We start from the raw sequence: 15,386 nt of genomic DNA on the forward strand, positions 1-15,386 counted from the left end.
CCTGACTCATTGGACCTTGTACATGTGTTTCCCAATGACTTTTTTTGCTTCTTATTTATTGGTCTCTAATGAGTGGCCTATTTGGGGAATTTTCGAGATTTACCCTGGGGAGCATTAGCAAGAAGAAAGTTACCATAAAACAAAGAGGAATTTGGGATGCTTTCAGATGACCCCAGCTCAGTAGAACGTGCTATAAACTGATGCTTTGGAGGAACAGCAAGAGCTCACAGTGAGTCTGTCCCTTAAAAATGAGTTTGCGTTTCTGGTATGAGGAAGGAGGGAACCATAGAAACCCAGAGTGAGGAAAGGGGGCAGGCAACATTCCGGGGAAAGCAGAATGGCATAGCCCAGGGGCAGGGCTTTCAGTATGGCTGCTTGAGGGCTATGGACCCAGATCACATGGAGGAGAAAAGGAGGAGGGGCGGGGAGAAGCAGGTCAGAACTGTGACAGCCTCCATATTTTTCTTCCTCCGATGCCACAATTAAAACAGGATCACGGAAGAGCGTGAAGACTGCCATTGTGCCCTGGCTTTGGTTATTGCCAACAAAAAGTCAATTCCTTGTGGATTCTTCAACAGAAAAGGGCCTCAGATCTGCTATAAACTCAGCTTTTAGACTGTTCACCAACTCCCAGTCACTGTTAGTAAATATTTCCTGAAAATGGAAGATCGCAGTCTACAAAGTAAATGATGAGAATGGCAGGGAAGGGAGAGAGAGGAAAGTAAGGGAATTGAAGCTACCTTTCTTCCCCAGGGTGAAAATGCTCGCTGCAGCTGGGTCATTTCCCCGCGTCTACTTGATCTTTACGCCCTTCATAGGACCTTGAGCTAAATCGCTAGGCCAGCGGGAGGATGGGTGTGGCGGAACGTGACTGGCCTGGCTCATCCCTTTCTGAAAGGGATTGAAAGGGGCCTCTTCTCGGGACCTGAATAGTGGGAATTCCCCCTTTAGCCTACTCAGAATGCCTCCCTTTGCCTCGCTTAGTGTTGGAACCAGAGGAACAGCTGGGCACCTTGCAGCTCCTCATCTATCTTCTACCTCCCTGCAACTGTGACACCCTGCACCGCCTCCTCCAGTTCCTCTCCATGGTGGCCAGGCATGCCAATGACAACGTCAGCAAAGATGGGCAAGAGGTAGGACGCACCCGCAGGGGCCCTCGATGCTGTGCCTCTTCCTTTTTCCAGTTGCAGAAGAGTGGGCCATCAATGTGATGATCTGCTTCCCCTGGAGGAAATGGCACCTGCCCTTTCCTGACCCAGCTGTTGATGTAGAAGGAGAACCAGTGCAGGCTTTTTTTCAGGAGGGACGGTTCCTAGGATCACATAGGCCACTGACGTCCTTTGTTTCCAGAATGCTTCTAAACGAGGCTGCCATTTTCCCTGATGATGCTTTATGGGAGACCTTGAATTTCCATTTGTGTGAAGAAGCTGAGCCATGGGCTATGGAGGTGTTTACAGCTGTGAAAAAATGGAGTAATGGGGGCAGGGCGAGATTGCTTTCGTTGTCATTAATTTGATCTGCTTCCTTAACTTGGGCCCCCACTACGTTGTCACCTTGTGATTCTTCCAGATTGTCCCTCAAGCTCCCATCTGCCCTATGGCTAAAGGTGTGCTATCCTCCTTTTAAGAGGTTCTTTCTCTCCTTAAACCCTTCCCCTCAAATCGACTGGCTTAAAGCCATGGAGAGTCAGTCCTGCTTCCAAACCTGGTGGAGAAGGAAGTAGAAGGATCTAGAAGGCCTGATCTACCATTGCCATGCATCTCGATGCCACAGCATGTCAGCTACTGAACAGATTCTGCACAGTCCCATGGGCCCTCCTGGGATGTTCTTGTTGAACCTAGTCCCCACTCGGGCCCTAGGGTGGCTCCACCCCCTGCGCATCTGAGGTCCTGGGGTCCGGTTCTCTTTGGTTCATATGCAGCCATATGCTTCAAGGTGGTTTTGGTTTCACCCTCGGACAAAGGAGATGCTGGCTTCAATTTTAGGTGACCAGTTAACAAGCAGCCTCTTCAGTCTTCACCGTAACAAGAGATCTGTTTCCCTTTTTGGTACTATCCAGTCATACTTCTCCTTGACCTTGGACTGCCCCGGTGATCTCAGACCCTTTCCTGTGCTAGTAACACTCATTACAAATCAAACACGAAGATGCCAAAGGCCTTATTCCATCGCAGAACCTTTCCTTTTCAATCATTGTTAAGCAGAACTCAGCCCTATGGTGGATTCGGTTCTATATTTATCACGTTTCTTTCCTAAAAATCCTGGTCCTATTTTTTTTTCCACTTTAATCCAGAAAGGCAGTTCTGCATTTCTTGAGGTCATCCTCGCCGTTGGTGCAAGAATGGAACTTTCCTGACTTAACCATGTCTCTCTATCGTAGTTATAATTAGTGAACCCTCTGCTGGCTTCAGGCTTCGTAATATGGTACCGACACCTCATTTTAGCAGACACAGCTCTCCCCGGGATATACTGTAATTCTCATAATTGTTAAGTGGTAGTTGGACTCCCCGCCTGGGTGTCATCCCTTATCAGCTACGGATGCAACGCAAGCTGTGGAATCACCTGCCAAATCACTGGGTGGAGGCAGGGCCCTGTCTGCGTTCCTAGGCGCGCCAACCCCTTCTATGATGCTCCTGCAGTAGCGTGGGAGCCGACGGTCGGGTCTTAGGTGACAAAGAAGGCATCGATGAAAGCAGGAAGTCCAATGAAAGCAACTCTTGCTTTTTTTTTTTTTTTAAGATTTTATTTATTTATTTGACAGAGAGAGATCACAAGAGGCAGAGAGGCAGGCAGAGAGAGAGAGAGGAGGAAGCAGGCTCCCTGCTGAGCAAAGAGCCCGATGCAGGCCTCGATCCCAGGACCCTGAGATCATGACCTGAGCCGAAGGCAGCAGCTTAACCCACTGAGCCACCCAGGCGCCCAACTCTTGCTTTTTTAGAATCCTTTGCAGACACTCTCTCAGTCCAAATGCTGAACGAAACCCCATCACCTAGGCCCAAAGGAAGAAGAGATTCCGGGCTGGGGACCGACAACCCTTGGCCTGTTGGCACTGTAGCTGTCATCGCCCTCTCTCCGACCTCATGCCGGCTGCGTGCCTGAGGCTTTATTACGTTACAGTCAGTCCTCCCCTGCACAAGGCTGCTGTCGCTGCCTCCGCATTTCAGAGGTGGAAAGCGAGGCCTAGAGGGGTTAAGTAACTCCGCCAGGATCCCATAGGGTCACAACTCTGGGGGAGGCACCCTGGACCCCATAGACACGATAGATTTGCAGAGCAAGCATGACAGGACCCTAGAAGATGGCAGGAGAAATGTGGAGGGAGGGGCCCATCATTTTCATTCACACAACCTTCTCGTATGGAATAGTGGTCGGAGCCATCCAGTGACCAGTAAAGTCGCAGCTGTGGCTCAACCCCAAACTGGTCTAGTTTACTAAGAAGACAGGAATCTAGACTAGGAATTGGGGGGAAAAATCCCATGGGTCTAGCTGGGGGTTTTCCACCCTCCGTATGATTGATATTTGGGACCAAGTAATTGTAGGGCTGCCCTGTGCATTCTGGGATATTTTAGCAGCGTCCTGGGCCTTTATCCTAAATGCTTGATGTTGGTAGCGGCTCCCTACCGTGCCCCCGTTGTGACAACCAAAAGCATCTCTAATTGCCGAGTACCCTGTGAGGGGTGGGGAGAGGGCAGAGTCACCCCTGGTTGAGAGCTCTGGGTAGCTTTATCACTAACTGACCAGGTGTTCTTGGAGAAATCTATTAACCTCCCTAAACCGGAGTCTCCTTACCTGAAGTTTGGGGATACAGAGTCTCCACCTGGCACGGTACAGCTGGGAAGAGTGCTTTACTCTAATGTGGTAGCGTCCCGGGAACAGCAAAGCTGAACCTTGAGTCAAAATGAAGCACTAGCAACCAAATGTTAAAGCGGCGGGGGAAAGAGGAGGAGTGGTTTGCTTCGGTGGAACGGTGAGATGTCCCAGGCGAACAGGCAGCCCACGCGGCCATCTCGGTTGGAGTAGAGGCTCTGGAGTGGGAAGGTCCCGAGGACGTATGAGGGGAATTGGGCTGTGTTCACGGACTGCCGAATGCCTTTGTAAGGGCGTAGGTGCCGCATTCCTTTAAGCCCTGCACGTTTGAAGGATTCTGCTAAGGCTGTATGACCCATGCTGTAGCTTGGTAGAGGTGGGGAGAGAGAGTGTTGGGAAGCCTCGGTGTGACTGGCGATGTGGAAGACAGCAGTTCGCGTTGTCAGTGCCTCCATGGAACAGTGGCCTTGGTGTTCGAATCACGGACATCCTGGGCCCCGAGCGGAGTGTTGTTCCAAAATTGTCCAGTTGCTGCTCCTGGGACGCTGCGGCCCCTAGGAGGTGGAGGAGGTGAGGACACGAGGCAAGTGTGGAATTAGGGGAGGCAGTGCAGAGTCAGCCCAGAGTCTCGGGAGAAAGGTGGTGAACACGGTCCAGGAAAGTTAGGAGTGGCTTCCTGGAGGAGACGTCTCAAGGGGCTTGAGTGAACGGACCACGTAAGCCCTGCGCGGGGATGGGGGTGAGCCGGAAGCCCCTCTGGTCGGGGCTCAGAGTGGAGGGAGAGGGACTGGCAGTTGTTTGTGAATATTTTGTTGGTGGTGGCTTGGCACAAGGACGTGGAGGCCACGGGATGGGCGCACTGCGGCGAGACGGGGCTCCAGCCGTCAAATATGGTCCCGAAACAGAGCAGTCTTCAGCTTTTCCTCTCGCCCGTTCGGTTCTCGGGCTTAGACAGGTTCTGTCTCTGCTGGGTAGTGATTGTGGCCTGCAACGTGGAGAGCTGCGGTCAGAGAGCATCGAGGAGCTTGGAGGCTCCCATACTCCACCAGCGCCGCGCTGCACAACCTGGTTTCTACGACCTAGAGGGAGAGGGAAGAGAACGGAGTTGGGCAGGGGGCATGGTCTCAGCTTCCTCCTCTACGAGATGAGCATAGTATTTCCTTTCTAATTGGCACTTACAGTGTCCTGCATCATTAACTAATAGGATCTTAAGGATTTTGACAAGAAGGACGTGAGAACATTTGTTGGCTGGGAAATTGGGGGGAAAATGATAATGGCGTTTCACTATGTTCACTTTGTCTGATTCCATTTTATTTGCTTTGCTCCTTGGGGAAAAGAGAAATTCCCAAAGGGAATAACGATTTCCTTTCTTTAAGAGAGAATACTGCGGGAACATCACTGAAACCTCTTGAGCCCAGGGGGGGAAAAAAAAAAAACCTAGTGGTTTTTCAGGTTGTCTGAGATTGCTCTGGTATTGCAGAAAATGTGGTGTGGATATGCTCGTTTTTGGTGGGAGAGTCCGTAGCCGGCCTTCAGTTCTTCACAAAGTCTACGAGGCAGAAAAGACCTTACGAGCCACCGGCATAAAACCAGGATTACTGATCTCTGAGGAGGTGTAGACCTTCAGGAAGTGGGAGGTTGGCTTTGGAACTGGAGCAGGACCAGTGTCTCCCCCTCCCCACCCCAATCCCAGCCCTTGCTTTAAAGTGTAGTTTTCCCATTGCCCCATGCTGTGACCAGGGGGAGGTGCCGGCTCATGGGGAAGATTGGGGCTAGCTCCTCCGCTCCCCCGGCCCCGGCCTGGCCTCGGGGCTCCGGGCTCCGGGCATCACTTCCCTGGGTGTGAAAAAAAGGACAACAGCCCAGCTGCTTCCCCAGCTTATACCACAAAAGAACTGAAACAGCCTATGGAAAGTTCCTAGTCCGGTAACCGTGCACGCCAGACTGATAATCAACGCGAGCGATTCCTGTTAGGTTTAGAAGGGCTCTGGGATGCTTATTTAGTGAAGATAAAATCAGCGGTTTAATTGGCTGGCTCATAATTAGCTCATGAGCTGCCCCCAAGGGCACGTGTTGTAACGTAGAGCCCCGTAGAGGTAGAAGCTGGACCACGGGCCGCAAGCGAGTCCCCTTTCCAGTCTCAAGCACAGTAAAACAAAAACAAATCACAACCCAACAACTAAAGCATTAACAAGCCACAGCAGCATGGTCTACAGCTGGAATCTCTGTGCCATTTTACGGACGGATTGGATTGCGTTCCCAGAATAGCAACAGGGGAAGGAGGGAACGGAAACAGAGTTTTGGACTGTCCTTGTGCTAAACATTCTTTTAAAGGAAAACAAAATCTCCTATTTGTTAATGTTGAAAAAAAAAATAGGAAAACCCTGATACGACTTTAAGGGGGTAGAGGGAAGCGCTCCAAAAGCCTAAGTTCCAAAGGGATGAATTTGAACATGACACATAGTTGATTTTATCCTCAGCCGTAAATTTCCAGGAAGAGAAAGGAAAAAGCAAATGAAAAAATGGCAACTTTTATATCCATGAAGTAAAATGCAGAAGAAAAATAATCAAACAGTCCTACGGATAAAGAGTATTTCCGTGAAAATGCCCAGTGTTTACATGTGAAAGCATTTCACTTGGCAGGAGGCCTGAAAAACAGGCTCACCTTCTAAAAATAGCACCTGCCGCGTGCCATGCCAGGATCGCAGGCCTGGGCTGCCACCAGCTCCAGCTCAGGGCTCCCCAGGACAAGGGTGGGACCAGGACTCTTTCTTGTGGCTGTGAATCAGGACTCTTGAATGCCATGCTGGGCACCCAAGTGCCTCTCAAAGGCTCCGCACGTCTTCCCAGACCAAGGAGCCCCACCGAATAGCCACAGTCCCCACACGTATCCCTGTGTTCCTAGATTTGCAACTAACACCGACAAGAGAAAGAAAAAGTTGCCTAGCCTAGTGGTTCTCAACCAGGGACAGTTTTGCCAACAGGAGACACGTTGCCATGGCCCTTGCCCACCTTTCCCGCAGAACCCCCTGTGATGCTGTTGCCAGGGGTGGGGGGTTGGGGGTACCTGGATGTAGTTTACGTGTTTCTGTTGTTGCATACAGTGTTCCTCCTACTGTGAAATCGTCCCTTGCCTCAGCTCCCCTGCTTTTTGGCCTGACCAACTCCATTCCTCTTTCATGGTTTTGTGCAAATATCACCACGTCTTTGAAGTGTCCCTGGGGCCACCAGAGTTGATAGCTTCATACTTTGTACCCAATCCCTGTAACTGATATGTTTACTTCCCCTCTAGAAAGTGACCTCTATAAAATAAGGACTGTACTGTGGTCATTGTTGGGAAAATTTTAAATAATTCAAATCCACGAAAATGGTGTAGCCTGTGGTAGGCCCTGAGTGGGTGATTTCATAGAGGGGTGATGGGCTGATAGATGCCAGGACAGGCGGAAGGCCGGCTGGCTCGGATGGAGGGACGAGTGGTTGGTTGGATGGATGGGTGCGTGGATGCAGACAGGGAAGACATTTTATAAGTACCAGTTTCACAACGAATAACTTAGAGATGTAAAATTGTACTTAATCTGCTATTGAAATGACCACTAAGCTATGAGAGTCAATCCAAGAGATGAAACAAAAGGGAAGTGACGGTGCTCCTCGTGGATTCTGCCAAAGGTGATATAAGTCCTTGCAGGGGGAAAAAAAAAAAAGGAAAGGAAAAAGGTCCCTTTTATTACCAACGCACCCAGCAGTTTGAAAAGCAAAAATACCACCAATCCTTGTGTCGTCCACTCTTACAGGTCACTGGGAACAAAATGACCTCTCTGAACTTGGCCACCATATTTGGACCCAACCTGCTGCACAAGCAGAAATCATCGGACAAAGAATTCTCTGTCCAGAGCTCAGCCCGGGCTGAGGAGAGCACAGCCATCATAGCTGTGGTGCAGAAAATGATTGAAAATTACGAAGCCCTGTTCATGGTAAGTGGCTCTCCTTAGGCAGGACACCTCGGTAAGCTGCCTCGTGGGGCTGCTGGGCTGCAGACCAAAACTCACGCACACCACCTCTGGTCTGCAGGGCCAGTCGTTGCCCGAATTCACTGGAAGCCAGGCAGTTTCAATGGAAGTAGAAAGGTACAGAGCTGTGGTGTCACTGGTAGTTGGTGATCCCACGTTTAAACAAACATACCCAAGTTATAAATGCATTTTGTTGTCCCCTAGACCATGGCCACATTTTGGAGTGATTTAATTATCCAGAAAGAGAGGTCCCTGCTCAAAATATTGATAACATCCTTCTTTGGGGAGTTGTCTGTGGCCCTCCCGAATTCACGTAATCCATAACCACCCCCCGTCGACGACATCTCCTCCAAGGTCAATGTTGACATCTTACCTCCTCCATGAAGCTTCACCTCTCTCTCCCATGTCCTTCTCATGTCACTTCTTTGTCCCTTAAAACCCATCACTGTTCTTATTGATGTTTATCTTACTCAACATTGTGTTACAGTCGTTTATGACTAGTTCCCTTAGTGGTTTCTAAATGCATCTGAAACATGGGTTGTGCCCTTGTTATCTTCTCTCTGTATCCTCTGTACACTTTTGGAAGGCCCTCCATCTGGCAGGCACTCAATAAATATTTTTTGTATTTGTATTGAATTACCAGTTCCTGTTTTCCTTCAAAAAACTGCACTGCTTGCTCCAACTTCCCTTGAAACATTAGAACAGATGCCAAGGCTCTTCTATTTCTGTTCGCCACTCATATCGCATGTCAGAATTTACAGGAACTTTCTCCATGTTTCCTCTCCCATTTCTCCTGTCAATTTGCAAACGCTCACCATAAATCTTCCCCTATTCCGCTAGAGCCTCGTGTGGCCGCTTCAGCCGAGCTTGTCAGTTCCCTCTTTTGCAGCCCCTTAGTATTGTGTCTGCGTTGATCAAATGCCCTGCGTGAGATTTACTTCCACGCCCATGGTATTTTTGTCAGTTTGAGAGCCAGTGCTTTACACTCTGCCCTCTGCGTCTTACCTGTGTGATCATGACCAAGGACTTCAGTGCTCAGCAAACATCGATTTTGGCTTTTGTGAAATGGAAAGGTTAAAAGTACACCCTATTTCCCAGGGTGCTTCCCAGAATCATTTGATACATGAAAGCTTTCTGCAGGCTCTAAGAGTCTATGTTAATGTTCATTAAGAATCTCGTTGGTTGGGCAACATGAGCTGGTCCAAATCTCAGGACTTCAGCACAAACAGACGTCAAGAGCTTGTTGATGTGAAGTGTAATCAGACGCGTGTCAGACAGCTTTGCAGCTAATGATTTAAGGTCTTGAACTCCTGGCGTCTGAGATGCTGTGATCCCCTAGGATGTTATGGGCCGTACCTAGAAGGGCATCCATCACGTCCACTCAAATCCCATTACACAGGCCATGCTTAACAACAAGGGAACCTGGGAAAACGGATTCCTGCTGGATGCCCAGGAAGAAGAGAAAATGGATTTACACACAGTGAGAAAGTTCACTGAGGTAGAATGGTGTCTTGCTCCCCTCTGGGTCTCTGAAGCGCTGTTCTGTTTGCAAACAGTGAACTCTCAAAAAATATGGAATTAGTCATTGCCTGCGTGTAAGTTTCACACTTCAGCCAAAACCCTCATAATTAACTATATATTAGGATGAATCAAATAACTGAACTTTTCACCATTTTGTTCAAGTTTTAAGTCTCATGTCATCTTGCCAAGTAGTCTTGGCATGACTTCATGCTCTCTGGATTTTTTTTTTAACAAAATAATACCTCTCACCAATCTGAATTCTGTTCTCTAAATTCCATATTCTAAGCAAAGTTCTTTAGATGAGACCACAAATCATCAGGCATTTCTTTTCCATGCGGATACCAACACAACCTTTCCTGGCCGCCGTTTCCTGCTGCCCGGACTATGGAAAACAGCAGAAGAACATCAACCCATCGGTTCCACCTTTTCCAGCACTTTCTTCGCTTGCTCTTCTTGGGAGATGTTGATGCCCGGGGTCTCTGGGCTAGTAGCTTACATTTATGCTCCACAACCCAACTGTGGTCTTTACTTCTCAGTGAGGCCTTTCCTGGCCACCTGGTCTAAAATACATCCCCGCCGCCACCTCCATGTGCACACCCCCACACTTCCTATTCCCTCTCCCTGCTTTTTCCCCATGGCACTCATCACTACGAATACAGGATTTTACTAAGTTCTCTCGTTTGTTGTGTATTTCCCCACTGGAAGGCGAGCTCTGTGACAGGATGAATTTGTGCCCGTCTCCACCTACTTTCTTTACTGCATCCCCCCTGTGCCTGGCACATGGTAGAAACACAAAAACTATTGGTTGAATTAATGAATGATTTGGTGGTAGTTCTGGAACATACGATTTCCGTATTGTTAATTTTTAGTCTGTATACATATGAAAAAGTTTAGACATGGTGGAATTAAGGATGCCTTTCCAGAGTAAGTTAAAATTAATACCAGCATTCTTGATTTCCTAGACATATAATGGGAATTACGTATGGAGGGGACAAAAGGGAGGAGAGGTGAGATGAAGATCCCAAGCCAAGGTCAGTAAAAAGCAAACCGGCTCTGGAATCAGGAAGCTTTGCTCTAGTCCTTTCTTTGCTCCACATCAACTTTCTGAGATGCCTGCTTCTTTAGGTATCAGAGGACAAGGTTAGAACGAATGAAAACCAAGTTCCCTTCTAGTTCTAAAATCTACACGGTCCTGTGCCCTCGCCCCGACTTTACCTCTTTTATTTCTAGAAAGCACAAAAGAAAATGAACCTTATCACTGGTGGGTTCTCTTGGCATATTTGGCGTCTCAGAATCTAGTTGGTTATCCTCAAGCTGCTGGCTGATTGGCAAAGCCGGTCCGCGTGGGTGGCCAAAAATTCAGTGGTGTGTGTCGCTGTTTCGTTTTGTTTCTTAAAGAAGCTTTCAGAGTGAGCACAAGAACCCCAAGCAAGGATGGCCGAAGCCCAGCGGTGAAAGGTTGTTAGCCACCGTGCCATTTCACGGATTTGCGGGGAGGCAGGGTTGATGAGCTCCGAAAGGGAGACCTTGCTCCCCACTGGCATTAGAAAGGCAGACTTGTCAGGAAAGGTGGCAGAACGGATGGAGTGGTCATGCAAATCCCCAGAGGCCTGGCGACCACTCAGACATTTGTTCTGAGTATTAATAATGTCCTCCGTGTCCTAGTGTAGAGGCTGCCTCTCCCATGCAAGAGAGGCATCTGAGTTCGTGAGAGAGGCCCGACAAGAGCCTGACTTTGTCCCATCATCAGGAGAGGGGCCTACATCCAGAGGCTGGCGCAGGCTTTGAGAGGCTGGCTAGGATAGGCTTTCACACTGGTTGTTTGCTTTTCAGCCACTGGGTTGGAAATCCTAGAGCTGGAGACAGGTCCTGATAACAGCCCTTGTGATTCCTCTGTGGAAAACTGAGGCAGCAGATTATAAGAGTCACTCTCGAGCTTGAGCTTGCAGCAGAGGAGCAAGGAAACCACATCTTGGGAAACCCCCAAGGTGCAGGAAAGACCATGAGCTCTGGAACACGCTTGGAGAGTTCACATCCTTGTTCAGCCGTGTATTTGCTATGTGACCTTGGGCCCATGCTCAGCTTCCATGAGCCTTGAGTTTCCTGTTGTACCAAAATGAGATGAAGTTATCTCCTCTTTAGGATTATTTCGAGAATAAGAAGTAACATTTTAAGGTCCTTGGGGCAAGAACTGACATATACTAGGCACACAGAAAAGATCGCTGGTGTTACTGCGTGAAATTGATAAGAAGCTCCCCTATCGCGCACTTCCAGACCTGTCGGCTGTGTGGGGACGCCCACCGAGCCCGCTCTGTCCCACGCGCCCACACGTCTCCTTCCTTCCCCACTCTTCGGTTTCCTCTCACCCTTCAGCTCACTGTGTAATAAATGTATTTCCTTAGGATGCATATTGAAACCTAATAGAATGTAACCTTGAAGACAGGGAATTTCACCTGGTTTATACAGTTCACCGATGTCCCATAAAGCAAACGGGTACCCAGTAATGATTTGTTGAAATGCATTCCTGTTTGTTTGTGCTTGGTTCCGTGCCCATGCCCCTTACTCCCTCACCTTTAAGTCCTGACCCTGCATTTCCGCTATCAACAGTTTCAAAACCAGATAACATAAAATGATATGTGCTGGGAACGCTGGAAATAAAAGAGAAGGCTCCTGCCTATCTAGAAACCCTCCCCGGTATCATTGTAAGGTAGAAAACATTTCCCGACGAAACCGTTAGCGGGCGCGTTGTCCCACAAGCTGTTGCTTCCGTAACTGCTGTTGGCAATCCCAGAGAAAGCTCATCGTTGCTCCTGGAATTAATAAGAGCTTCAGAGCAGAGTGGGGAAAACTGTCATCTCGTTCTGAGGGCCGATTCTAAGTGATCCCTACCAGGGTTCCTTTTTTGGAGAGAGGGAAAGAGGAGAAGGCGCTACCCTTCCAGGCTGATGAACAACCCGGGGTGCATTGGAGACGTGGGAATGCCGGCGAGCTCCCAGCCCGCCCGGTCGTTAGCCCGAGCTGGGGACCAGCACCGCGCACATGGGAATTTTCATGAGAACCACTGGGAGCAGGGGTCAGAGGCCAACGTGAGGATTCCAAGCTCGGAAGCCAAGCTTTGCTCCATGTTCCCTTCATTCTCTGACACAAACTGCAGGTTCTTAAAACGGCTTTTGCATGCCAAATCAAAGGGAGTCAAGCTGTGATCCAGGTCCTGGCACAAGGAAGCAGCCGCTACCAACATAGCCAGATCATTATATATCATGTCCATTTCCTTTGTTTATATAATCGCTGTTTTTTAAAAGGACCACTGTTTACGGACCAGGGGTCAGGCCGGTCGTGATGAGCACCACCAGCTCATCTAAATGTCACCACTGTGTCGTGAGAGCAAGCCAAGGTAGTTTGCCCAAGTGATGCAGCAACTGAGTGAATTATTTCTACAGCATGATGCCTCCCCGCCCGGAAGACAAGGTGCTTGAATGTGGTGTCTCGACTATGGAGTCCGTTTGCGGGGGAGAAAGAGACTGTGTTAGCCAGTTTGAAAATGGGGAGCAAAGAAGACGTTAACCAGCATTCATCTCTCTGGACTAATCCTAACACCGACCCGCTTGATGTTCAGGCCGGCGGGTGGCTGCAGGAGCGGCTACGTGTTCCCGCGGAAGCCTGCTCACCTTGTCCCTGCCCGCAGCGACAGCACGCAGGTGTGCTGGTGACACAGGCAGAGAGGGACAGAAGCAGGCGCCTGTGCCGTGTCTACCGCCTTCAGCCTGACGCCGTGGAGCGAGGACTGCTCGCTTTTTCTTCGTCTTCCTTCCTCCCGTTTTCCTCCAACCACAGCTCTGCGAGTCCTGGGCTCCTTGACTGTATCTGTTCCCTCACGTGCCCCGGTTGCCAAACACGCTGCCTGACATGTATCAGGCACTTGAGAAAAATGTGTTGGATTTCATGCTTACCGACCCTCCGGATACACCCAGAGTCCCTTCCCGTAAGGTGAAGCCGTCCTCGGCAACAGTCACATGGAAGGTTCTAGGCTGGGCCTCCTCATGTTTGAGCTTATACTCCCGTGAGCAACCCAAGAAATTAGTGATTTCTGTCAACATGTGTGTTGAGTTCTAGAAATGTCATCATGACTTCCGGTGCCACTTGCTTTGGCTGGAAAGTGGTAGAGTTTGCAATGCTGAAGCCTCCTTCCTGGTCCTCTGCAAGGGGATGGGTTGCTATGGAGCACTTGGAGTAACTAACGTTTGTAAATGGAGAAAACTTGAGCCATTTTGCCCTCTCTCTGCGTTATAGAATAAGCTACACCGTTAAGTGTTATGCCCTAGGCGACCGTTCAAGGTTTCATTTTAATTTGATAGGGTGGATTTTTATTGTGACAGTTTTATCCTTCGTATGTGCAGTGTTTACATTTTTTCTCTGAAGCAGGAGCGTCCAAAGTTCTTTTGATTTTTGAAATAGCATTCTGCTTTGAAGGAACACATGAAAATCTAAGGAGTTGAGTCTCCAGATAAACACAGCCATAAATGGTACCCTTGGAAAATATCTAAACTTACTACATAGTTGACCAAAACCCAGTAGAGATTTTGATGTGAGACAATAAATCGTAAGTGAAGAAGGCGCTGGGGCTAGGTTTTGTTTCTTCACTCTGATGTGCAGAATTGGTTGATTTTTTTTTTAACTAGTGTGTTTTTCACAGTCCTCCTTAGTTTCTATTTTGCTATGTACAGAATCCCAGAAGAAAAAAGATAAAATGTGTTTGGTTATGGAGTCAAACTTTTCGTTTTTTTCTCTTTTTTTAAGTAATCTCTATGCCCAACGTGGGGCTCAAACTCATGACCCTGAGATCAAGAATCACATGCTCCCCTGACTGAGCCAGCCAAGCTCCCCTCATTTCTCATTTTTTAAAAAAGATTTTATGTATTTATGTATGTATGTATTTATTTATTTGACAGAGAGAGGATGCACACGTGAGTTGTGGGGGTTGGGGCACAGGCAGAGGGAAACGGAGGGAGAGGTCGGGAAAAAAATCTCAAAGCAGACTCCACACTGAGCTGGGACCCCAATACAGGGCTTGATCTCACAACCCTGAGATCATGACCTGAGCTGAAACCAAGAGGCGGTTAACCCACCGAGCCACCCAGGTACCCCTCGTTTTTCATTTTTCTATTAATGAGACAATAGTTTATGAACATGTCAGAAAATTTCTGATGATCCTCAGTTGGGAAAGGAAATTTATTTTCCAACTCTAAAAATTAATAGGAAGGAGATTTTGCTAGAGCATGACACTGGCCCTGTTTATAAGCACAGAGAAGCATCTACGCAAAGGTAGCAGAACCAGTGTACATATGCCATGAAGACCAGTAATTCTGGGTTCTTCTTGATTATTATTTGTCGCCATTCTGACATTTTTTTTGAGCACCCATTGGGTAGGAAAGTGCCCCTACCTTGTGTTCTAGAAGAATACAGTTTTGACCTTCGAGAGTAAGTGGGTGAAGGGTCATTGGTGTGCAGGTAGGAGCTTCCGGAGAGAAAAGAGCAGGGAGCAAAGAGGAAGAAGAGGCATAATGGAGAAAGCATTTGACTGCTGGGAGGAGAAAACTCAACTGCTGATGGCGGCAAGCAGCAGGATTATTACATCACAGAAACAGCCTAAGGGGCGGGTCTTTAGTGGCTCACCTGCACTTCAGCTTCAAGACACTCCAGTTATCTCCAGCATCTCTTGCGGCCATCGTCACATCCACTGATGAGAAGAAAGTTTTCAGGACCCCCACGAGGGGCACCTGGGCCAGGATTGGCCCTCGTGAGCTTGCCCGTGCTACGAAAGAGTCTTGCTGACGGAGAACTACAACCTTAGGAGCCCCTATCACTTCTGGGCAGACAAGTCAGATCGCCCCTGCCCTCTGGCAATTTACCTTCCACGGATGTGATCAACGGATGACTTGGGGTCTGGCGGAAGAGAAGGAACCAGAAGGGGGAAGCTACATGGGATTGGTCAAGACCGTTGCAGCTGAGGGGCCAAGAGATCACAAACTTCAACTCTAGAAATTCAGGCAGAGGTCA

General features: G+C 48.7%; 1 protein-coding gene across 1 annotated transcript in view; it reads left to right on the forward strand.

The window, feature by feature from the left end:
* The window catches only part of ARHGAP6 (Rho GTPase activating protein 6), a 253,890-nt gene that overhangs the window by 215,259 nt on the left and 23,245 nt on the right, over positions 1–15,386 (forward strand). Inside the window, 2 exon segments of the mRNA XM_044234593.1 lie at positions 985–1,133; positions 7,593–7,772. Of these exon segments, the coding sequence (XP_044090528.1) occupies positions 985–1,133; positions 7,593–7,772 (329 nt within the window).

Source organism: Neovison vison, chromosome X (assembly GCF_020171115.1).
Source record: "Neovison vison isolate M4711 chromosome X, ASM_NN_V1, whole genome shotgun sequence".
In the NCBI taxonomy this organism is placed as follows: Eukaryota; Metazoa; Chordata; class Mammalia; order Carnivora; family Mustelidae; genus Neogale; species Neogale vison.